General features: G+C 40.3%; 1 protein-coding gene across 9 annotated transcripts in view; it reads right to left on the bottom strand.

The window, feature by feature from the left end:
* FAM13A (family with sequence similarity 13 member A) overlaps positions 1–26,264 on the bottom strand; it is a 336,858-nt gene that overhangs the window by 16,662 nt on the left and 293,932 nt on the right. For all 9 annotated transcript variants that reach the window (XM_077882856.1, XM_077882855.1, XM_077882852.1 and 6 more), the window contains 6 exons: positions 20,215–20,362; positions 11,887–12,097; positions 11,267–11,405; positions 10,288–10,369; positions 9,298–9,518; positions 8,568–8,651 (listed from right to left, as the gene is read on the bottom strand). In XM_077882856.1, the coding sequence (XP_077738982.1) occupies positions 8,568–8,651; positions 9,298–9,518; positions 10,288–10,369; positions 11,267–11,405; positions 11,887–12,097; positions 20,215–20,362 (885 nt within the window). The remainder of the gene's footprint in view (positions 1–8,567; positions 8,652–9,297; positions 9,519–10,287; positions 10,370–11,266; positions 11,406–11,886; positions 12,098–20,214; positions 20,363–26,264) is intronic.

Consider the following 26,264-nt stretch of genomic DNA (forward strand, 5'->3'; position numbering starts at 1 on the left):
GGATCGAGTCCTGTATCGGGCTCCCTGCATGGAGCCTGCTTCTCCCTCTGCCTGTGTCTCTGCCTCTCTCTGTCTGTGTTTCTCATGAATAAATAAAATCTTTAAAAATAAAATAAACTGATAATAGTATTTAGTCTGTGAATTTTTAAAATATCCACTTCAGCAGCAGATCTTTGGAAATCACTCCATCAGCAGTATTGCTTTTCCTGAGTCAAAGCTATGACCATTACTGGTTCACTGTGTAAAACTACTCAAAGTTCAGAGCTCCCAGGTGATTTACTGTTTTCCAGATCCAGGGAAGAAGAAAGTATGTATTTCTATGGTAATACTTACTGTGCAGCTCTGTGATCTTTTTTTTTTTTTTTCACATGTCTCTCTCCCCTGTGAAATTGTTTTGTTTTTTAGGACAAGATTCTGGCAAACTGTAGGTATTCAAGAAACATCTGCTGCTAGACTACATGGATGGACTCATCTCCAGTGCCCTAAAATGTGGCAGAGTGCTCACAGATGTTTAAACGACTGTCTCGGGATCCCTGGGTGGCTTAGTGGTTTGGCGCCTGCCTTTGGCCCAGGGTGCGATCCTGGAGTCCCGGGATCGAGTTCCGCATCGGGCTCCCTGCATGGAGCTTGGTTCTCCTTCTGCCTGTGTCTCTGCCTCTCTCTCTCTCTCTCTGTGTGTGTCTATCATGAATAAATAAATAAAATCTTAAAAAAAAATAAATAAAGGACTGTCTCTACAGGCAGTGGGGGAATAATCAGGCCCAACTCCTGATAATGTTCTAGAAGCCCTTCATCATCTGCTGCTTCTCCTCTTTCCTGTCATATCTCAAGCTCCAGAGATAAACTAAGTTGTGTCATCCCTCTTTGCCTAGTTCTGTATGCCTTCAAATGGCCAATGGCCTCCTCTCTTCTCCATGGTTTGGCAGATTCCAGATCAAGAGCCACCTCCCCTGTGCAGCCTTCTTCCAACATCCCCCATTCTGAGAGACCCGCTCACGCACCTTTACCTACTGCAACCTGTGTATACTTTGTAACTTCACACATGGTTTGCTATTAACTGAATGTGCGTACCTCAAATTTTGAAACCTAGTCTCCTGTGTGATGGTATTATATTAGCAGTCGGGGATTTTGGCGGTGATTATGTCATGAGCCCTGATGAATGGGATTAGGACCCTCATATAAGAGACCCCAAAGAGCTCTCTGGCCTCTTCCGCCATGTGAGGACAGTAAGAAAATGGCTGTCTGTGAACCAGGAAAGAGCCCTCACCAGACACCAAATCTATCATTGCCTTGATCTTGGACTTCCCAGCCTCCCGAACTAAAATAGAAATAAATTTCTGTTGTTTAGAAGGTACTTGTCTACAGTATTTTTTTATAGCAGCCCCAGTAGAAGACACATTTTATACTCTATATTAACTATCTGTTGGCACACCTGTCTCCTCTTAAAGACTGTAAGCCTCTTGAGACCAGAAGTATGTGTTTTTGTATCCCTGGAAACTGTTTTCAGTGCCTATATAATGGAAATATTCCACAAGTATCTGTAAAATGATAGAATATTTCAAGCACAAATACATATGCAAAGTTTATAGGTATGCATGCATTTCCCCTTTTTACTTAAATGCCAAAAGAGATGAATTATCTTTGTTTCAAGTTTGTGGTTTGTCTTCTGCACTTTATTTCTACCACGCACATAAGGCAAGAGTTACAGAGGTAAGGAAGGGCAAATAGGATTAGGGACCTTTTGGGCCTTCAGCTTTGAAGACAACTTTAGACTGTGCATGAATGGATTATTCCTTTGTAACCTTTTATGTTTGCCTTTCTCAAAGTGATCAATAAGGGATCTTTGGACAAACTTCATGTGCCAGGATAGGATACTGCCACTACACAGAAACATCTTGTGGACTTTTCTGTGAACAGCAATAATAATCTTTTCTATTTCTTCCTAAGTTCACAATATTGAAAGGCAGATGGTATTTTCCTATCTCTAGCTATCAAATCAAAAGGAGTTTTAAAATTGGTATTTCATAGAAGATGACCATCCATAATGAAAAGGAACACAGAAATTATGTTACAGAAAGACTGAGGATAAAACCATAGGTGTTACTACTAGACATGCCTACCATAATGGCCAACAGAAGACAACAGATTGTGTCAAGTGTCAGCAAGAATGCTGAAGAACTGGATGGAACTCTCTTTCACTGCTGCTAAGAGTGGAATACTCTGGACAACTATTTGGTAGTGTCTACTAAAGCTGAACATGTGAGCCCTCAGTTCCACTCTTAAGTATAAAAAAAAAAAGTGTGGCCTTAAGCTTACTAAAAGACACACAGAATAATGTTCACAGCAGCACTACTTATAATAACCCCAAAGTGGAAACCATCCATATGCCCAGCAACAGAATGGATATGCTCCCCAAACTGAATACTGCACGGCAACGAGGATGAATGGGCCACAGCTATAGGCAACATCATCAATTAATCTTACAAAAAGAAAGCCAAGTAAAAATAAGCCAGACACTAAAGAATATATAATGTAAAATTTCACTTTTGTCAGTTCAGAAATAAGCCAATAGAATTTACAGCTTTAGAAGTCAAGGTAATGGTTTTCCTTCGTGGAGTGGAGGTCGTGGTATTGACTGGAAGGGGACAGGAGCAGGAAGGAGCAATCCTTCCTTCTGGAGGATTGGCAACATCTGTTTCTTGTCTTGATGCTGGTTACCTGGACTAGTTTACTTTGTAAAAATGCATCAAGGCACATATTTATACTGGGGACTCCTTTCTGTATTTATGTTATACTTCAACAAGACTTTAACGACAGCCACAGAAAAGTCTAAGGATAGAAATGGAGTGACTTGTACAATCTCATATGTAAAATGACAAAATTTAGGACTGGACCACATGGGATAACTTTTTAAATACAAGATGTATCTGGTAAATGTGTTCCAGATGAGGTTAAGGCACATTCTAATTGTCAACATATGACATGTGGTGAAATATTATTATGCAAGATAAACAATTCATAGTTTAGTGACCAAAAGACATACTAAAAATAAAAATAATAAGAAGCTAGCATTTCCCCATTGTGGACTCACATCCTATTACTTGTTGCTTGGCAGAAATATTTTTGGACTGTAGAACGAAAGTCTGGATTTTAGAAGGAGAGGTAAAACCAGCCAGAAATGGCAAATTTGACAGAAACCAATTTCCTCTCTAATTCTTTTTTCAAATTTTCTAGTTGGAGCAGATGAAGAAGATCACTGGCTTAATTTTTTGTTTTATGATACTGATATTTAGATTTTTCTATGAGCTGCTCATGTTTTAAATCAGGAACTAATCACCTGATTGATCTGATAAAGCCCAGTTTCTGACTATGTGGGGTTAAACCTGTTATAATTCCACCAAAGTTAACACTGGCATTTGATAGAAGTGTCTAAACACCAGAAATATTAAAGATCTGTAAGTCTGAGGGGTAGAAAGAATTAATACTACTTGATTTATACCAGGATTAGTTTCATGATATATATCTGAAACCAAAGGCTTGGTGATATTAAAAGTTAATACAACTTTCACTCATCAGAAAGCCACATCACATGCAATGATCAGAACTGGATTTGTTAGTAGAGCCAAAATCTAACCAACATTTCCATAAACAAAGTGAAGCCTTGGCTGAATTGTTACAAAAGGGTCAACTGATATTAAATGGGCCATGGGAAAATTGTTTGGAAGTTGATGTCTCTTATTCTTGAGTCATCGGCTGCTCGGAGATTCTGTTATTGATTGAAAACTGGCCTTTGAATGAGCCAGTTTCCTGGTTTGGAAACCCTTGGTTTCCTGATTGGAAACAGCAGAATCCAGATTAGAAAATCTTTATGATCTATAGTTGCTTGGAAATGACTTTAGGCCAAGCATGTAATAGTCACTGGATTATTATTATTATTATTTTTTTTAAGATTTTATTTATTCATTCATGAGAGACACAGAGAGAGGGAGAGAGAGGCAGAGACACAGGCAGAGGGAGAAGCAGGCTCCATGCAGGGAGTCCGATGTGGGACTTGATCCCAGGACTCCTGGATCACACCCTGGGCCGAAGGCAGGCGCTAAACCGCTGAGCCATCCAGGAATCCCCCTGGATTCTCCACCCCCCCCAAATTCTCTATTATACTTTCACTTCTCTTGCCTCAAACCTTCATTAAACTTTCATTTAGGTGGTATCTCTGGATGGCTTTCCAGTGTGTGGGAAAGATGTATTTTTGCACACAAATCAGGACAATATAAAAACCTAGATGGAAACCTAAGGCAGCAGCACCTCCCATTCTGTCTTTGCTTTTCTTAAAAAGATTTTAATTAATTAATTAATTTATTTATTGCACATGAAGTAGGGGGGAGGGGAAGAAGGTGAAGGAAAGAGAATCTCAAGCAGACTCTGTGCTGAGCATGGGACCTGACGTGGGCTTCTCATGACCCTGAGATTACTACCTGAGCCAAAATGGAGAGTCAGATGCTTAAATGACTGAGCCATCCCGATGCTGGGGCCTTTGTTTTTGATTAAAAGAAATCTTCATCTGTTGATCTCTTACTACTGCTTTTGGTTGTTCTATAAGGTTTCAGATAATATTTCCAGGTACCAAGGGAACACTAGCCAATAATTAATCCACATTTAAATAGAGGAAAAGTCTTGGACCAAAATTACAGAGGCCCAATTAGACAGCTGCATTTGCCTGCCTTTGCCTTTTGTGACAGTTCTTGTCTTTGCCTCAAATAAAACTTCCTTACAAAAACACCCGTTTGGGCTCTGTCACCTGGACAGTGCCACACAGGTGAAAGAGGAAATGACTGATGCTTTTAATGTGAAGATAAAGATAGAATTAGGACCCTGGAATATCATGGTTAGAAGAGCCTTCTATTTTCATACAATGAAACTCAGCATTGGAAAGGGCAATGATTTGCCCAAGGCAACAGATTTGGGTCAAGAACCCAGGTTCACTGACTCGCAGTTCAGTTTTCTTTCCATTCACAAATAAGACATGAAGTAAAGTAGGATCTTAACCCAGTGAAGACACACTAAAAATGTCACATTGAAGCATTTTCCTCTAATAGGGTTTGACCAAGTTGTCTTCACATAAAGAATTCTGCCTTCCAAGGTCAGAGCCCTGCCTATGTTGAGTTCACAAGACCTCTAGCTATGAGCAGTAGCAAGGAAGCACCGCTTTGTGAGAAATTATGCCACAGACAAGAAACTATACAGCCTCAGAATCTTCTTAGTAAAACATGTGGTTTGAGTTTGTGTGTGCAAGGGTACCTCTGTGTCATAAAACTACTAATAGGAGAAGATAAATGAGATGGATTCTTTTTTTTTTTTTTTTTTTTTTTTTTTTTTATGATAGTCACAGAGAGAGAAAGGGAGAGAGGCAGAGACATAGGCAGAGGGAGAGGCAGGCTCCATGCACCGGGAGCCTGATGTGGGATTCGATCCCGGGTCTCCAGGATCGTGCCCTGGGCCAAAGGCAGGCGCCAAACCGCTGCGCCACCCAGGGATCCCAGATGGATTCTTTTAACTATTGCATCTTGGCCCATCGACTCAGAAAGACGTAACTCTCCTTACTACTGGATAAAAATAGCAGACTCAGCAAAGATCAGATAATCCCAAATAGCAGATAGCCAAAGGGCAGTATTTACATATGACTTCAGAATTTGCGTTTAAATTTGAACCAAGTGTGTCTAGTGTCATGTTAGTTTCCAAGGTATTAAAACATAACATTAAAATATACTGATGAGGAAGAGGCTCAAGGAGAAACCAGAAGCTCTTGCAAACAACCCATTCTTTTCCCTAAACGTCATCATCAAGGAGTGGTCTTGTAAAGAAGGTAACACGGTTACCTGCAGTTATGTGTTGTATTTTCTGTGACATGGTCTTTTGATGAGATCCTTAAATGCTGAAAAGACATGCTTTCATAATTAGTAGGGATTTATGTGCCACTTTGTAAATGAGTGTGTTTTTGTTTTTCCAAACATGTGTCAATCTGTAGAGTGCACTGTTAAAGCAAACAACCTTGTTTAAAAAATGTACAAGGGCAGCAGACAACTGTTTTGGCCTGTGATTCTGACAATTATTCATTGTCCTTTCAAATCAGAATCTGTAGACTCAGCAAAAACCCATGAGCTTTGAGCACCTGCTTCTCAAAAACAAAACAAAACAAAACAAAAAACCCAAACCGAAAACCAAAACAAACAAAAAAACCCCTGGGGTTTGGAATGATAGTTTAGCTCTGGAAATACATGTACTTTTCTTTTGAGAAGAGTGTTGCTCAAATGGTATTTACAGTTCAGGGTCCATGGCAATACTGCGGACCTAAGAATGAAAAGTTCACTCTGATTTTCACACTGGCCACATAGCAAATGAACTCTGCTTTTCCTGAGGAGGATGGAGTATTCATGTTCCAGAGAGAGAGAGGCAGAGAGTCTGACCACAAACCAGCAAAAATGCCATTCAAACTTCTACAGCACTTGCTCCCTGCCCAATGAGATGCTAGAATCCAGACTCAAAAAGGTGTTCTTCCAATATCTGAAAGAACAATGAAACGAGGAAGCAATACTGCAGGGCCAAGAACTAGGATTTCATATTCCTAATGATGCGCATTCTTTCTCCTGATTCCATCACTTAATAAGTAGGCTGCGGCTAGCAGAACATATACCTGTAGCAGAAGTGAAAACATCATTTAAAAAAAAAAAAAAGAAGTGAAAACCTCATGGACTGGGCACCCTCCCGAACCACTTGCCAAGAACCCCAGCCCACTTCCTCAGTGCAGACAGCGTGCAGGTAAATGTGCCTGCATGTGTCCATGCCATCAGTTAGTCTCCATGACAACCTAGAACAGCCAGCTACGGTATAGACAGAGCTCTGCTCTTACCTCAGTAGCCCAAAGCTCCAGAGCTGGTCTCAGTAGGGCTGGGATCTGAATCTAGGTCTGCTGATCCCTGTCCCTGCACATCATTTCAGCCCAGGCAGAATGAGAGGATGTGTGTCCAACTCTGAGCAACAAACACCAAGCATACAAGCCCCCGAACTGGCCATAAAGGTTGGGACTAGAAAGCAGTGGAGAGATCTCGGGGACTCTGGCAAAGAAATCTGTAAAGGAGTCTGTCAATGTCATCTGTGAACCTACGTGATGAAAAGAAGAAATGCTGGAGAAGGAAGGCATGCAAGTCCTGCCCTTCTTCCCCACCTGCCTGGTGGCCACCAGGAGATCTATACTTAGAAGGTTCTGAGCCTCTAGTGAAGAAGGGGCCTCTCTCTGCTACAGGAGTTCAGTTCTACTTCTCCAAGTTCTGAATACTCCAAGAGAAAAGGACAAGTTGCACAATATATTTGAGCTCCAGTGCATTTACTGTTTGATTCAATGCCTTTAAAAAATCCAAAACAAAACTTGGCTTGAAACATGACCATTATCCCAGAGCACCAGTGTTTTTCCGCTGTAGGGACAGGCCAGTAAAATCAATCAGCAGAAGCTCCAGCTTTTTTTTTTTTTTTTTTTTTTTTAATTTAAACCTGATAAATTCAGAACTGAGATACCATGGAGGATGCATTCTCCAAACAGTTTCTTGGGCACAGGGTATGTGTCAGGTCTTTGTGCTAGATCAAGTGCACTGTTAGGTGAACAAAACCCAGAATTCCTGACTTCACAGATCCTTGAGTCTAGTGCATTATTCTGGAAACTTCTTTATTCAAAAGAGTAAATTTTACATGAAAATATTATCTTCATTATATAGCCATGGCTGTGACTGGAAAAGAGACCGATGCATTTTGGCTGTATAAAAATCCTTCTGTGAGTATAAACCTCATGCTTCTTTATATCTGCTCTTAAGAACTTGTTTTGTTGGGTTCTCGACAACACTCTCAATAAGTCACGAAGGGTAACTGACAAGGATATCTGCTTACGAGTTTCTTAAGGAATAGAGCAGAAGACTATCGTTCCACTGTCTCCTGCAGGACTAATGACAAACACGCAATAACCATGCTTGCTGAATAAGAAATTGCTTTAAATGCTTTCTATTGCTATGAAAAGGCAAAGTCCTATTTTGGACTCCTCACACTTTTGGTTCAGGATAATGGCTGGATTTTCTCTACAGATAAACATCAGCCACAGACACACTGAAGAGAGATTAAATTTTAGGGGATATCATACTAGTTTAACATCTTCATTTTATGGGTTAGAATGCCTTGGAGCCAGTGACAGCTTATGGGGACAGACCTAGGGATAGGGAATTCTCTAGGGCTTTGTGCACTCACCTATAATCTATGTTTCCTCCACCACTGTCCCCCTGAAGCAGAACACTAGTGACTAAATGTTAGCTGCAAACGAATTTTTCTTTGGAACTCAAATTCAGTATCTTCTTGACAGTGGAAGTCACTCATCAGTTTAGCTTTCAGGAAGCTTAGGTCTGCTGAAAATATGTGGTCATCTCCTAAACACTAGGAAAACTCTTATGTCAAATACTGAACACAGAAGATTCAGGTCTAAAGCCAAATAGTTTACCCCAATCAGAAAATTCATTAGTACATTTACATACCGGCCGCCCATGAATGCTTTCATAATATAACAGAGCTTTCTGCAGAGCCACTTTCTCGTTAGCAATTTGGTCTTTGGTCATATCCTGAATAAACAAAAGGAGAGAGAAATGAAAGAAAGGGAAACATTTATGCACCTTACTACTTATTTATGTAAACAAATTTCTAAAGTAAAGTTAAAAAGAATCCTCCTACAATAGCTCCTCTGAGCTCTATTCAAAGCTCACTTAGGCATTAGCTCTTCCTGACCTTTTGCTGGGAATACAGACAATACAGCAGAGTCATGATCAACTACTTGTATCTCCCACATGGCAGCAAAGGCATGTTGAGGTAAGCAAGGCTGCAAGGCACATGGGGCTTAGCTTAATGGCCCAAGCGATGACTACAATAACAAATTACACAGTCCCAAAGGTTGGTCTACAATCCTTTTACTCTAGAGTCATCAAACCCTCTGTTAAGCTGAATGAGTTTTCTGCGATCTGTATGTTAGAATGTTCTGCTTTCAATGTGTAGTCATAAACCAAAGTACTAGCAGTGAAAACACTCTCAAGCTATTCCATCTGCTTCTCTAGACATCTAAAAGTGTGGGAAATGAGGGCGTGAGAGGTCTGAGAAGGCTTCGCTGCATCCCTCTTCCTACGGGGACCCATGTGGCAGCCCCTATTTCCACCGTGTTGGCTGGAATAGTTTAGGACAAGCAATTGGCTTGGGGCCTCCACTGAATCTCCACACCTTAATGTCCTCAGGACGGCTGCTTTCTGTCCGCTTCTCCTGGAGCTTCCTCTGGATGGATTCCAGCGTGGCTTCGACGCTAGGCTTTACTGCTTTATCTATGAGCTCTTGCTTCTTCTCATCTTCTTTCTCAAGCTGGGAACCGAAACTCTTGGGGAGCGTGTTGCTTCGCTGCCGCATCCTGGGGGTTAGATCCTCTTCAGATATCTTCAGTTTGGACTCTAGTTGAAAACATTTAGGGGTGGTGACATATGAGAATCAATGTCTGCTGAACATTAATTGCTTCTCTGTGGTGTTAATAACTGTTTAGTCTCATCTTTTTTCAGAAAGTATCTAATTATAACAGTAGTTGAAATCCCTGGGTTATTATGCAAAACCTGAGAAAATGCTAACATCTTGGATTATCTGGAATGTTTCCCTAACCCAAATTCCTGAGAAAGCTTTAGTTATGTAACATCTATGCTTTAGCCACACCAACAGGCTTGCTGTTCTCAGAATGTGGCAGATGTCGCCTATATTCACTCCCTTACTGTTTAACAGCATTGACTGATCCAGCACCCAACTGCTGGCCAACTTTTTATGGATAACTTACATACCTTATTTTGGAATTATTTTCCTTTGTATTCTCTTTGGTTGTTTTTATGACTATCTCCTAGAAGACAGCATGTTTTTTGAGGGACCAAGGACCCAATCCTTTTCATATTCCTCTGTGCTTACAGGTCTTCTCTTAACACCACAGTAAATAAAACCCTGGTACTTAATAGGATTTGAATTGAAATCATCATCCTTCAATTCATGACTTTGGGAAGTGGGGAAATGATGCAGTGTTTGTATCTTAGCTGGGTTGTCCGTGATGGAGACCATGGTGAAATATGGGGAAGGTGTCCTTTGAAAAATTTCAGCAGTGGCACTCAGGATGTGGTGAGATCATGAATTCTGACGGTGGCTTGTCTTTCAGAAACCATGGCATAGGTCTAGAACTCTACCTACCTTTAAGCTGCTTCCGGAATTTGGCAAGGTCATTTGTCCATTTTAGAACCTCAGGATTGGCTGCTTTGTCACTATGGGAAGGCTAAGAAAAGGAAAATCAAATGTAAATATTTTTGAACTGCAGCACGAGAAGAGTTTGATGATCAGGTTTGTTTTATTTTTTAAAAAATTTTAAAAGATTTTATTTATTTATTTGAGAGAGAGCAAGCACACAGCAGAGTGGGGAGGGACAGAGGGAAAAGCAGGATCCCTACCAAGCAGGGAACCTGATGCGGAATTCGATCTCAGGACCGCAGGATCAGGATGTTTAACTGCATGAGGCACCTAGGCGCCCCATGATCAGTTTGTTTTAAAGAGGAAGAGAAAGTTGAATGCCACCGGAAAAAGAAATTCATCATGAACAATCAGAACAAACGTCATAGGTGTAATTCTATTATCCCTCTTTACATATGGTTATTTTTGATGCTTTCAAAGAATTCCTCACAGGCAAAATGCTGGACTTCTCTGAAGTCCTTTTTCATGAGTTGTAGGGTTTAAGGTGTCAGGCTAACAGAATGGAAAGGAGAGGGAATTTCCATGCAAAATGCCTTTCTGCCACTCTTGTGGGCAATGCTAACATGGACCTGAGAGTAGAATGAGGTCAGTACTAATAAAATTTTAGAAGATAATCTTGAATTAAGTTTTAGCTGAAATAAAGAAACATTTAATAATTTTTCCCATTCCTTCTCATGGATAAGTTTATGAGATGTGAACTAAAATATTCAATTATCTGTAAGAATACCCTGTGCAAGGAAAATGCTGATACATGATGTCTGGGGCTTCTCAGGGCTTATCCCCAGTTTTTATTGTCTTTTTGTTTCAGAGATTCCTAGAAATCTCCCTTAACTTTCTATCGCTTTTCCGAGTTGCTGATATGCTGGCATGTTGGTGGATCAGGGGACAGGTGGGGACAGGAAAAGCCCTGTGAGGAGACACTTACTCTGTACTTCCTCTCTTCTTCAAATCTATCTTCAAACTTTCGGATCTTCTTTTTAAGGCTCTGAATCCTTCGTGTGAGCTGGGCAGGTGTCAGGTCCTCCTGCTCGTCATCATAGGACCCGAGAGAGGAGCTCCGGCGCCTATGAGGGGCACAGGGTAGGACACTCACTGCCTGCCGAGGCGCATGGAGTGGGGACATGGCACGGAGGGAGGGAGGGGGAGGCTCCAAACAGCCCCATCCTTTTGAATAAAAGAAAGCTGACTACCAATTCATTTCGTGACCCTGAGCTCTATATGTCCCACCTATGAAACACATCTAACTTTCTCTCGCTCACATTTACATTTAGCAAAGGTAGGACTGAGATACACCTTGCGGACCTGAGCGTTAAATTTTAGATAGCTCTGCAAAGGATGTGCTAATGGAAAATCAGTCTGTGGTGATGTAGTTGGGCCAACTGAAAAATTACAAAGAGCCTGTGTATTAGGATGGAGTGTTCCCAATATGCTCCTTCACAGACTTACAATGCAATTAAAAAGAATTACTAGCCTTCAACACCATTCCTATTCTTTCTAATGTTATGGCAATGATGTAGTCATTGCTTATCAGTGACACAAACCTACCTCATGAAAGAATGGGAATTTGGGGGAGAAGGAGGCACTTCCGTGTCATCCAGGTATTGCCTACTCTGCCCATAAGCATAGAACCGAGGAGAGAGCATAGGGTCACTGTCTTCATCCAGAAGCTGGCGAATCAGGCGCCCAGCCTGTGGGGAAAGGCGTGCTTCATCAGAGTCCACACTCTCCTGCTGCCATGAGAAGGTAGGGATAGGGTCTGGAAGAATAAGGAGGGTGAGAAGTCAAAATTGCTCAGGAAAGCATTATTGTTTCCTAAGTTTACTGAATGGTTTAGGAGGCACTGAATGACCTCCTATTTCAGATTTAAGGTTCAGATGAAGGACACTACGCCCTGACTAGAATCATCAATATATCTGACAGCCATCATCTACTTCCTAGTTCTGTCCTCACTTGCTTTCAAAAGATTTACTAGGGCTGTCTGGAGGAATGGCTGTAAGGAAGGAGAGCAAACAGTGTATGCTTCCAGCCTCCCCCAAAGATCAGGGACAAGAAGTTTTCCATGTGAGGGCATTATGAAGAGGAGAAGCAAGGTGTGTCATGGAGACAGAGACTTGGCATCACGGCTATACATCCTTCACTGAAACGACCAGGGAGTCACATTTGTCTTGTGAGAGCTCATTTACCTAGGAGTTGCACCTTCCATTTTGGGTCTTTCAGTAAGCTGTTCATGTGCTTCTGCTTAGTGTTGGGATTAGTGTGTTTAAGATGGATGTTTTGCACTTGAAATTTCAGAAGCTGCTCAAGACTACAGTTAACGTAAGATGCTTACATAAATTAGTCAAAAACAAGAAGAAAAAGAAGAATGACTTTCTAAGGGTAAATCTGTACAAATTATTTTAGCTAGTCTTTAAGAAAAAGACACACTCAACACAACATCCTGGGAATATGGCTATATTTATTTCTCTTTCCTTTTAAGACCCACCTCAATATATTCCTTTCCTCATTAAAAAAAATCCTATCAGGTTTTAAAGATAAATTTCAGATGATGTAAGGTATTTCATTTGTAGAACTCCCTGCATTAAAAAAGGTTATGTTTTAAGTATACTAATGGATTACTGTGATTTACACAAGGCTAGGATTTGGGCATGCCCTGAAATTCTGGGATTCCTAGAGCTTGAATCATATAACATTTGTTCCTTTAGCTATCAAAGTGTTTATCAAATCTACAAAATTATCTTAAACAAGTGCTTAATTAGTATTTTATTTAAATAGATCATATCATAATCATAAAATGTTAGAGCTGGTTGAAACTTCATATATTGTCTAATTTAGAGATTTCTCACCCCCGCTGCATGTTAGCATCACAAAGGGAGATACACATAACTTCTATTGCACAGGTTATCACAGCACCCTACTAAACAGAATATTTACATGAGGACCCAAATACCAGTCTTCCCCTCCACCTCCCCGACCCACACTTACTTTAAAAGCTGCCCAAGTAATCCTAAACACATTCAGGTTTCAGAACCATGGATTCAATCCAACAGATCACAGACAAAGAAATTGAAACCCAAAGAATTTAAGAGCAAATATCTAATCAATGACAAGATTTGGGACTAAAACTAAATCTCCTCACTTGAAGGATAGTGCTTCAATATAGTATGCGCCAGATGCTCTAATAACAAGGATGACATCTGAAATTTTTGAAGATCCCACAATAGGAGAGATCATATTAATGTAAAACATTAACCTCCTATGGTATGAGGCCCATAGGTTCTCAAAATTTAAAGAGAATGAAGCTATCTGGGAACTCAGATGGTAATATAAAAAAATTTTTTTTTTTTAAATCAAAGCATCTGCAAGTCCCAAAAAGTGGCAGGGAACATGTTGGTAGGAATATTTGGCTAAAGCTAGAGGTGATCAGGAGCTGTCCCCTCATTTGCACTAAAGCTTGCAGCAGGCTCCTCCTAAGTGTAGGGCTCAGATATGAGCAGCTCCAAACTAATGGCATAAAAGAGCAAGAAATCGATGAGAGGTGAGGGAAGGAGAGGGTAAGAAGAAAGTAATCCCTAGAGAAAGAAGAAAGATGTAGTGTTATGTTACAGAAAATGGAACTATTAAACCGGCCATAATGTACCTATCATTTCATGATATTTCCTAAGACAGCAGCGATTTTTTTAAGGGCTCCTATCAGGGCAGGAAAGGGTTAAGATGGTTTGACCATTGATGTAGCAGGCAGTAACCTCACTGCAGAGTGGCAAAGGAGCAAAACAAGCAAGGGAAGGCCAAGGTGGCGTGCCGGGGACAGAGGGCACGGGCAAAGTAAAGTCTGATGTTGATATTGGCATATGAGTGCGCAGGCTAGTTTGACATTTCTACTCCTCACAGTTTCATTTGAAAAGGTGTTACCTTAGATCCTGAAATCCCTTAATTTGTCTGAACCTAGCAGAATATCTCTTTAGAAATATTACAACTAATCTTTCAATTTTTGACTTTGTAGTCTCTGTGTACCAAATGAAGACTGTCTGTGACCATTATCCAAACATGCCTCTGGTAAAAAATATACTGTGATCCTGAATTATCTATAAAGTACTAATCCCCCCCCCTTTTTTTTTTTTTACTGAAATGTGTATTTTATTTACTGTAAGTATATTTTGGAACAGATTTGTAATTTGTACGATTTAATGCTTTAATTATTTTTTTCTATTCTCATTTAGTTTGTATTTTCATTGTATAGAGCAGGCAGATGTTGGGTCAAGCAACTATTGAAGAGAAATACAAAGAAAATATGAAAGACCCATTATTCCTTCTGTCCAACTGAAACAGGAATTTGGCTTTTAAAAATCAGCTCTTGCTTTTGGGTCCAGATGGGGCGAGGAAGTTTTGGAACCCCTTGAAGCTACTAGCTCTGTCTGATTTTTTTAAAAGAAAAAGAAAAAAAGCAGGGAGCCCTTTCTCAGCTGCTGGCCCGAGGAGACTGGCTGGAGCCCCACTCAGTGCTCATCAAGATAAGTGCACTCTTAGTCCTCTTCATCTATTTCACCCATCCCCTCCTTCCCCTCTGGCAATCACCAGTTTGTATATTAAAGTCCATTTTTTTTGCCCTTTTCCCCCTTGTTCATTTGTTTTGTTTCTTAAATTCCACATGAATAAGATCATATGGTATCTGTCTTTCTCAGTCTTACTTATTTCACTTAGCCTCATACCCTGTAGGCCAATCCATGTTGTTGCAAATGGCAAGATCTCACTCTTTCCTTTTTTTCTACAGAATTATAATTGAAGGCTCTTATAATAATTTATAAAATTACACATAATATATAGTTCAATAGGACTAGCTCATTAAAATTCTTCTGTTTTAGTTTGAAATGATCTGAAAATCCAGGGCCTACTCATGTTTTGATAATTGATACTTAACTAGACAAAGAAGAACCAAATAAAAACAGTGTAGTACAGGACAGTATGTCCAATAGCATTTCCTGCCCTACAGATTCAGTTTTGAGGATGTGTTAATTGACCAATCCCAGTTCCTATTTTGGGAAGTAGTTTATGTTTTTTTATTTTTTTTATTTTTTTATTCATAGACACAGAGAGAGAGAGAGAGAGGCAGAGACACAGGCAGAGGGAGAAGCAGTCTCCATGCAGGGAGCCCAATGTGGGACTCGATCCCGGGTCTCCAGGATCACACCCCAGGCTGTAGGCGGCACCAGACCGCTGCGCCACCAGGGCTGCCCAAGTAGTTTATGTTTTAATCAGTAATTCTAGAGCAATGAAATGGACAAAAATATTGCAAGACAATTATTCAAAGGGAAAATAGAAATGAATATGAGGTTTCAGATTAAATTTTCATCTGAAAGCACCACATAAAAGAAATAGTGATTTTAGCTATGTGTCTTGTCAGAGAGAACTCTGGACATAAATATGGCATGTTTCTCTATGAAAAATTAATCTGCTGACACCACAGCAGGTCAGAAGTAATAGAGATAAAAGATGTATTCATGCTACCTAAGTAATAAAAAAGAGTAAGTCCTGGGGGAGTTCCATATCAGACACTACCATACACATGGAAATAAAGAATTTACTGCAGGAAGAAGAAACATTGTTCTGAGTAATATCAATGTGGTCATTGGGATATAGTGCCTCTCTGCCTAGCCAGCTAGATCCACTTGTCATACAAAAGAAAATTGGCTATGAAGATGATTTAAGAAATCTGCCAGAATTAAGGGAGCTGATGTTTTCTACATCTCATTTCCCACTATATGCTATGTAGAGTCATTACTACCTGGCATGACATCATACTGACTTTCAAGGTGGCTCCTCAGTGGTACAAGGAGGTATGGGCACATCATGGACACAGGAAGACATAAACCCCACCCAGGAGAGAAATCCTATTAGAAAAATGTCTTCAGTGTTCCAAATCTTAACCATAGGACCGTGGTAGTCCTATTAAATTGTTCAAATAACCTTGCAACTATCAGAGTTAAAAGGAATCTTAGTAGTAGGCTTTGTCGATCCATTTAACCCTTAAATTTCATATATTTGCTTTGAGTTTATTTGCAAATTATTAAGTAGTCCCTCAATTGCTACATTTAAGTCATTAATAAGATGTGTGGAATGGGTTAGAGCTGAGAACTTTCCTAATGAAAATACCCCCATTTGTGTCAACTTTGATCCAACTATCTGCACATTTAAGCAGTGTTGCTTAATCAGTTACTAATTCACTCTACTACCTGACTATCTTCTACTCCTTCCACATCTGACAGGGCACTGGAGTCCCTGTTCAAGGCCCAGCAGAGGTCTTTTTAAACACGACATTTCTGAGTCCAGAGTCACACACATGTACACACAAGGAGACTGATTTGGTATAATTTGTTCTTGGTCATCACTGGAGGATCCAGTAATTACTGACTCCTCTGTGTTCAGAGCCACCCACTGTCATTAGGTAAAAGTGGGCTCTGGTTTCAAAGAAGTCAGACTTAGGCTGGTTTCTCCTGAAACTATACTTGGAAACATTTATGGAAGATAGTAATAACATCAACCAACACTCACATATAGTGCCTGTTAGGTGCCTGTACTGTGAAGCACTTTGCAAATATTAGCTCATTTAATCCTTGCACCAAACTTACTAAATGAATACTACTACATCTGCTACTCATTATTATCTGTTGTTTCACGTGTTTAAAGATGGAGAAATTGAGGCCAAAACTGTAACACATTTACTAACTTGTCCACAAAGCTGCTAAAGTAGTAGAGGCAGGATTTGAACCCAGGGCATGCCTGGTCTTAGCCATTATGGCCCACTGCCTGCCAGAATACAGAATTGGCATTGCTGAAAAAGAGGCATCAGAGAGGCAGTCAGGACATTTTGTTATCTTGAATCATCATTTTGCTTCTTTTGGTCTCAGCTTTCTTATCTGTATGATGGGAGTGTCCGGTAAAAAGATCTTTAAGATCCCTTGCTTCTGCATTCTTTTAGAGAATTTCCTTCCCAAGGCTTTTTTTTTTTTTTTTTTTTGACAAGTAGTAAAAAATAATAAATATGAAGTATTTTATGCCCTTTAAAAATGTTCTTTTAAACTTAACTTCACTGGGACAAAGTTAATAGAATAGTTGAGTATTTAAACACTTCCACAAATGGTACCCCCAAATCAACATGAATTGGCTGATTAGGAACATTCTAATTATGCAATTCTGAAGGGCTTTATATAACAAATAATAATAGTACATTTGATTTGTGTATTCATTAAATTTTAGAGAGTGGAAGTAATAAAATAATAACACCATGTGGATAGGTAAAGAATGAGCCTAATACATAGCTACATACAGAGGGAAAAAAGAAAGAAAAAGCATGTATTTATCTGCCAGCAAAGCATGACTAGACTCGGATCCTACATTCACTTTGAGAGGGTTCCACTGTATATTGGCTATGCAATCTAATTATCAGGTTCATTTCCTTTTTTGTTTCCCTGATACAATATGCCCCCAAAACCAGAGAACGTCATTGCCATATGGGGGCATTCTTCCCTGAGGCTAGCGCCAGCAGGCTCCTCAGTGAGTACCTTCTCTCCTGCCATTCTAAAATTCTACATAAGAGAGAGTGAAGTGAGTGTGGGGATGGGGAACAGATAAGCAAACCAAACGGAGGGGGTTACACTACATGGTGGCTTGGAGCCTGGCAAGGGAGACTTCCAGAGGGATTCTGGCTCCGATGGTTTTGGTAACTATTTACTTCCCTTTATGTATTTTGTTGTACTGGTTCACAGTCCCAGTTTAAATTAGTGCAAAGTGGATTCCTTACTGCAAAGCTACCATTTTGTTTGTTTCTTATTGAAGCTATAAAAAAAGGTAATATTTTAGTGACTGGACTTATGGCTCTCATCTGAACTATCCTTTATGCAACAATTCCTTTACTTTGACTATCCTTACTATTATAATGTAACTTGAGAATTTAAAATATATGATAAAAAATGGCCACTGGAATCAGTAACCAAATGAACCCATGTAGATTTTTAAGATATGCAAGTTCAGTAACTAATGCAGTAATTGGCAAAAAGTTGACACAAGTCCTTTCATAAATTACATAATTAGCATTTCCAAGCCTACTGTATATTTTCCCCAATAAGCTTTTTAAAATTCCTTCTAGTTTCCCAATATAACCTAAAACATTGGTTCCTTCATATTATTATTAAATTATCTATTAGAGAGTTCTTTATATTAAGTAATAGAACAGTTTTAAGGAAACTGTAAGTTAGCTTTCAACTATGCTGGAGGGAATTTTCATACTGGACTTTTCAAATATGCTGGAAGAGATCACAAATTGACTGACCAAGATAAAAACAAACTGAGTCCATTTCAAGAGGAGGAAGAAGAATCTCCCTGCCCCTCCACTGAATACACCAGGATAATGTGGTTAATTTGAATTCTGTCCAAAAATCCTAGTTTTTCTCTGGAGTTTTGTGTTACTGATATGAGGAGACCATATTACTGAAACCCAAATACAGCATTTGTTTTGGCTACTGCTTTTTAAATTTTGTTTGGGTAACAGTGGCTACTATGGGATGTTTTTTGGGGTGGGGGTGGGGGATGGGGTTTGTTTTTAATGTAGGAATTTAAAACACACCTGAATATTCCAAAGTACACAAAACAAGAGAAGAATAAAACACTACCCAGGAATGTATCACTGAAATTTAAAACAAAACAAAACACAACACCCTGCAATTTTTTCTAGTAAGCATATCATGAGCTGGGAAGGTCTGAGAAAATCTTTGACCCACTGCCTAATTACATGGCAAAGGGCTGGAACATGTTTCGTGGATTGCAAAGAGGGAGAACTAGAATAAAAACAGTTTGTTTTCACATCACCAAGCCCTGGATGAAAGTATAAAGGGATTGCTATTTTTCACTTTTTGGTCTGTTTAGATCCTCTTTTGGTCCTTCATCTAAATTTATTATCATAATGACTACTTTTAGTTTTAAAAGGGGTGGGGAAGAAGACAAGGAAATCCAGGTGCTTTGGAAAAGGACTGATTTCTTGTACTTGTGATTCTCTATGTCACCAGGTTAAGTCCTGCTGCTGTTCTGAAACCAGACACACAATTTCTCCCTCTTTGTAGCTTCCAAACACACACACTGTATGGAGGCAGCTGGGCATGCATTTTGGATACACATTGATATATGTTTGGATGCAGACACATGGATAAGGAGAGAAGAGCAGCTTGATGACACTGTTGCCAGAACCTTCCTGAAATACCGTTTTGACAAGATTAGGACACCCTCTTCTTCCTCACAAGTACATTTCTAATGTTTTGCCAAAAATCTACCTTAAACACTGTATTGCAGGGTTTTAAGCAGAAGCACCTTTTCTTCGTGCTCTCTTTGATAAGCGAATCCCTTATGTCGCTTAAAAAAATTCTCTTCATAAAAACAATCACAGAAGCAAAGCATACCAAAACATCTTTCTTGAAAAAATGGGAAGATTTAACGAAGGAGGTAGATTGTTGGCATGTAGCAGCGGGGAGAGCAGCTGCACCCAGACAAAGTCCTGAATGTGTGCAGCTCCCTGAGTACTCTGCTCAGTACTACTAGAGGGAACACACATACACGTATTAGCACTCCTGGCGAGTTAAAAATAAAAAAGGCTGCAAGGTGACTCTATGATACAGGGTGAGCACATTTCCTTTCTTAGATTGCAATTACTCCTGGCAACATTTCATGTGACACACTTCTATGCCAGGGAAAGGCTTTTCAGTCATTTAGAAATGCAGTTACTCCTACACCCCTCGCTTTCATACATCCATGTGGTGACGCGTCTCTCATTTAGGCTACTTTATATATGCCTTTCCGATATTAAATCATCCATATAGCAGACGATCCTACCTTCCCAGCTCTTCTCATCACACAATGCAGTCAGGTCCAGCTCAGGCACTTCGGAGACAAAGCTCTCCTGCTGGTCATCGGTATCTTGAGTCCTCTGCAGTTTGGTGTCAGGTATGCTGGGATGCTCCTGAATCTTCATTGTGGGGCTCTGTAATAACAGCACAATGTCTCCAAATATCTATTGCTCACCAAATCCCAAAAATGTCTGCAGCAATTTCACTCCTTCTGGACGAAACCTCCCAAGCTGTGGCTGTGGATGCACCCAGCACGGAAATCAAAATCATAGCTCGAAGCCCCCTGGATACTAGCTGGCCACTTGCATGCAAAAAGCAACCGTCCATGTGTGCTCCTTTAACTTTTCTTCTGCGAGAAAGACAAGAGGATTTCCACGAGCTGCTGCTCCTGATAACTGCAGGCAGCTGACAGTCTTGATGGTTGCTGATTGGGACCAGGAATGAGGGAAAGGAGTTTGTGTTTCCTTAAAGGAGTAGGACTCTGCAGACTGTAAACAATAACAAAAATCCTGCTACTGCTGTTGCTATGGCTGTAGAAGCAACATGGTGTCTCCTGTGTGCAGACTCCTTTGCCCCTTCGGGAAACAGTCCTGCAAGGCCAGGAGCAGAGGCTGTGTACACGAACACTCTCCTGCTGGCCCTGCAGGCTTAGATCAATTAAGCGGGGTTAGCTGCACATTCCCAGATTTCCTGTGGTTGTTTTCACCCCAAGTGTGGGGAGGACAGACTATTTATGGAGGAGCTCTGGGTATTAAAGCATTGTTGCGCAAATTCAAACAGCACAGGCGTTTGGCGGCTCATCTGGACTAGCAGTAAGCAATACGGCCTCTGGAAATGAGCCAAAATTACACGGGTAGCGGGACTTTTTTTTTTTTTTTTTTTAAAGTAAAAAGCCAAGAACTGGCAAGGTGGCAATGCATAATTTATATCTTACAAATATCCAACTGTCCCTTGTTTTCCTACTATTCATCTAGTCTGAATATTAAATACTCAGCTACACTTGGTTTTGCTCAATCGGGGCACCTACACCCAGGATGGGATAAATAGGGGATGGAAAAACCCTCTCCCAAAGGCTGTTAATTTTAGCTAAGTGATTTTATGTTAACAAAATCTGCAAGGAAATTAATTCTTTTTTACCTTGCTCTTTGGCGTCTTGTAAACCCAACCATTGTCACTTTCCCTTCTCTCATAAGATTATAAACAAATGTGTTTACTCATAAATATTCTTCTCAAGTAGCACAGATCTGTACAAAAGATTTTCTCTGAGAATCACTGGAAATTTATTTTAGCAAATATATTAAAAGAAAAAACTTTAAACATCTGGAAATCATAAATGATTCCATTAATGCATGAGAAATGTTCTTCTGCTTAAAATAAGCACTATTAAGACTTCCAGCTACTTTTAATAGCTATTCAACCCACTCTGATATCACAAGGGAATAGACGGGGCTTTTACTATAATATTTCCACGAAATGATGCGCGAGGACCGCTATTTTCTTCATCACACTGGGAATACAATGAAATATCATCAATCAGTTCATGATGAGCTACTAAAGTCAGATGGAAATGCCAAGTAAATCTGGGGCTTTAAGATACTTTCAAAACGCTGCTTGTCTGTTGGGGGAAAAACAGATTATGCATTTATGCCACAAAAGTTATTTGTTCCTTGAGCTGAATCCTAAGTGGACTAGGGCTGAATGACCGAATCTGGCACTCAGTCTACTAAGAGCTGTTTGTGCGTGTCAGTCACCAACTGTTTGTGCGTGTGTGCATGTGTATATGTGTGTGTGTGTGTGTGTGTGTGTGTTAGAATCTGCATATAGCAAATAAACATTTTTTCAATAAGGATTTTTGACACTTGTTATGCTTAGAGGCATAAAAAAGGGAAGAATATAAGAAATTTGACTCCAGCGCAGCCCGGGTGGCTCAGTGGTTTAGTGCCGCCTTCAGCCCAGGGCATGATCCTGGAGACCCAGGATCGAGTCCCACGTCGGGCTCCCTGCATAGAGCCTGCTTCTCTCTCTGCCTGTGTCTCTGCCCCTCTCTGTGTCTCTCATGAATAAACAAATAAAAAATCTTTAAAAGATAAAATGAAAAAAAAAAAAGAAATTAGACTCCTATTGTAATTAAGCACAGCATCTTCTTCATGAAAAACATATCATGTTTTATCGTGCTGTACTACAGTGGAATGGACACGGATTTTGCTTACAGGTAGACCTGGGTTTGCCATGTGGCTGACATTTACTAGCTTGGTGCTCTGGCTGAGGGGCTTCATTTCTTTGAGCCTCTGTTCCTTAATCTGTGAAATGGCGTTAACAATATCAATCTAGCAAGGTTCTTTTAAAGATCTGGGAGAAGGTGTGAAAGGCCATTAACACAGTGCCCGGAGCATAAAATGTGCACAGATGAGGCCATCAGTCTTTTCATCTTTTCTGGGCACCGTAGGAAGATGAAAGTACTGCCACATCTCAAAACGCCAGAGACAGGCGTTGGAGAGGAGGCCTGTCCAACAGCAATGCAAGGCGAACCATGCTCCTCAAAGAGTAGAGTTCTAAGATGCATTGTGAAGAAACTGAGACAAGAGACATTCAGGTTCCTTGCACAGTCAGCAACAGTGATTTTGTTTGGGGGGCAGTGTGGGTGAGAGGGGTTGAGGAAGTGCAGAGACAGGCACCTGGGGGGTTGGCTGGTCACAGAAGGGGAGGACAGGAAAGAGAGACAGGCAGGTGATGAGGGTGTCAGGTGAGCAGATGCTGGACTCAGAAAGGGCCTGTATGCTCGGCTAAGTGTGGATCTTATCCTGTAGTTGATGATGTAAAGCCATGGAAGGATTTTAGAAATAGAGTAATAATGGTAAAATGTGTTTTCCAGGCTGAGGCCTTGCAGATGGGAATGAACGCTGGTGGGAAGACCTGCAGGCCTAAGCTGGGTTCTGTAGGCAGCCTGTGTCCCTTCCTAATGCCAGACACTGGCTTTGCTTCCTGCCACACCTGTGTCTGTCAGGGCACTCGGAGTCCTGCAGTGCTTGACAGAACATGTGTAAAATCCTGAAATTCTGCCCACCCCCCATTGTAAAAATGTGTACTTTTTATGATTGCTACATCTGTATTAGCACTCATTTCAAAGGAAATTGAGATTACATTTTTTTCTACATCCGAATTAGTATCCATTTCAAAGAAAATTAAAGTTAGAAAATTACACTTTTTCCCCCCTCCAAAATCCACAGATATTTATTTATTTATTTATTTATTTATTTATTTATTTATTTATTTAAATTTATTTATTTTTAAATCCACAGACTTATTCCTTTGACAGCATGGTTTGGTGTACCCTTTCTGTGCTGGGCTGTGTGAGACATGCAAGCTCCCTGCACTGAGAGAGCTGACATTTTGTGAAAGAGGCTCAAGAATGCCCAGTAGAATTCTGAGGACACTTGATTTGGATAAAACACAACAATGGACCACCTTGTCAATTATTGAGTTGCCCTTCACAGTGTTCAAATGAAGTCTGGGAGTCAGGCATGTAGGAGAGGGAGAGATTACCACCCTGGGTAGGAGGCTGAAATGGATAACCCCTAAGATCCTATTATTCTAAAGAAGAGAATCAGGTCAAAACTTCAGTAATTTATTCAGTAATAACATATATCACATAATATATATTTATAATAGGGCTATCGTGCCTTATGCTAGAGATACAAAGATAATATTTACTCATTTATTTGACTCATAATTTTTGCATACCTACTACATGCTAGACAGTTTTCTAGACAGTGGGGATACTTTGGAGGACAAAATGAAATCTGTCCTAATGAATCTTACAGGAAGTGACTGTAAACAAAGAAAAAAACAAAACAAAACAAAACAAGCCAGGTAGTGATATGGACTATGGAGAAAAATAACGCAGAATAAGAGAGATGATGGAAGTAGGGGCCACAGTCTGCTATTTTATATTCAGTGGCAGGAAGGCCCTTCCTTGACGTGACATATGAGCAGAGATACGAAGGAAATGCGGAAATGATCCATCTATGGGAAGAGCATTCCAGGAAGAAGGCCCTGAGGCAAGGTCATTGTGTTTAAGGAATAGCAAAGAGATCACTGTATCTGGAGTCACCAGGTAAGGATGTTTAGAATATGCCACAGATAACAGGATATCACTTGTACTATGGACCTATGTTAACTTACATAAGCTTCTGGACTTTCTGGCTGATTTCCTATACAGCAGTGGAGGGGTCTCTTCTACATAAACCACACTGGCTTGCATAGCATGGACACGCTGGGCACCACACTCACCAGCACATCCACACACTTGGCTCTGTCCTACAATGCTGTGATCAGTCCCTGAGGTTGCTCTTTCACTTGCCTACTGCTCCTAGAGATCTGATTCTCAATTTCTGGCCTCACTGGTCTCACCAGAACCTGATACGGCTGCTGTGCCTGGGGATGCAGAGTGGGCTGCTGGTGCAGGCTCAGGGTTTACGTGCATATGGGAGCTAGGGCTGATGCTCCGGGGCCACCCACGGTGAAGCTGTTCAGGTTCTGTAGCAATACACCAGCATCAAAACTACTCTTCCTTCAACTATTCGTTAGCCTAGATAGGGTGAGGCACCTCTCCAGATTGTTCCACACTCTGTCCTAGTGCTCATCATATGGCATTGCACTTGTCTACTTTCTTACTTGATGCTTCTCTTAGGTCATTCATGTTAAAGTGTCAAGGACATTCTAAAGTACCAAAATATTTCTGGTTTCAACTTCTATTGTTTATATGTCTTATATCTTCAGTTAAATCAGAGAGTAAGTGAATTACAGCAGCCCTCCCTTATCTGGCGGGAGTACATTCCAAGATGCCCAGTGGATGCCTGAAACAGAGGATAGTACTGAACCCTGTATACACTCTGCTTTTTCCTATACATACACACCTATGATAAAGTTTAATTGATAAATTAAGCACAGTAAAAGATTAATAATTACTAATAAAATAGAACAATCATACTGTAGTAGAAGTTATATGAATGTGGTCTCTCTCTCTCAAAATATCTTACTGTGCTGTACTCACCCTTCTTGTGATGACGTGAGATGATACAATGCATGATAAGATGAAGTGAGGGGAATGACGTAGGCATCGTGACATAGTTGTTATGAAGATTAAATGAGAAGCATATATAAAAATGGCTAACCCATAGTAACTGTGAAAAAATGCTATTTCCAACTATTCACGACCTCTCTTTCACATTCATTCATCTGGCAAGTGTTTACTGAACACATGCTATGTCCTAGGTACTAGGATTACAGGAATTAACAAGATACAGAATTTAGTGTGGAAGGAAGATGCTGAATGTTTAAGTGCCAGTGTCATGAAAGTTATATCAGAAAAAAACAGGATGCTAGGGAGCAAATACTCAGAGAGCTCATCTGGGCTGGGGCCTTAGGGGACAGTCCATGTTCAGGTCAAAGAATCATTAATTACTAGTCTATTCACCTGATCTTTGTCAAGACTTGCCCCTGTCTAACCTAGCTTGGATTTTTCGATCCTCAGACTTCACTGATCTTGCTCCTTCCCTGACTTCACATGGTGAATTTTTGTTCCATCCCTTCTCCCTCCCTGCACAGGATATAAATAAACATCCTTAATAGCTTACCAGAGCCAGGAACAGTGATATCAGAGAGTATACTGTGTGATGCAGTTTGCACAGGAAGAAACCACACAGTGTTAATACAAGAACCACATGGAACCATAAACATTTACTGTTTGGCCTGACAATAAAGGAAAATAGACATAACAGATTTCCAAAATTCATGTGAATTGCAAAGCTTCAGTAGCCTTTAGAGCCTGGATGAAATGGGAAGTGAATCTAAACAGACAGAGCTTTTAAATTATTCTGATTTTAACATTAAAATCAGTAACAAAATCCTAAAGCTTCCATTCAATACAGTGAAGTTGAAACAACAGAGATTCATTTCATAAATACTTGTTGACAGGCATATTTCAGAATTTATCTCAAATCTGCTCAGGGCAAATAAAAGCCTACATTTCGGATG

This window comes from Canis aureus, chromosome 33 (assembly GCF_053574225.1).
Source record: "Canis aureus isolate CA01 chromosome 33, VMU_Caureus_v.1.0, whole genome shotgun sequence".
Lineage (NCBI taxonomy): Eukaryota > Metazoa > Chordata > Mammalia > Carnivora > Canidae > Canis > Canis aureus.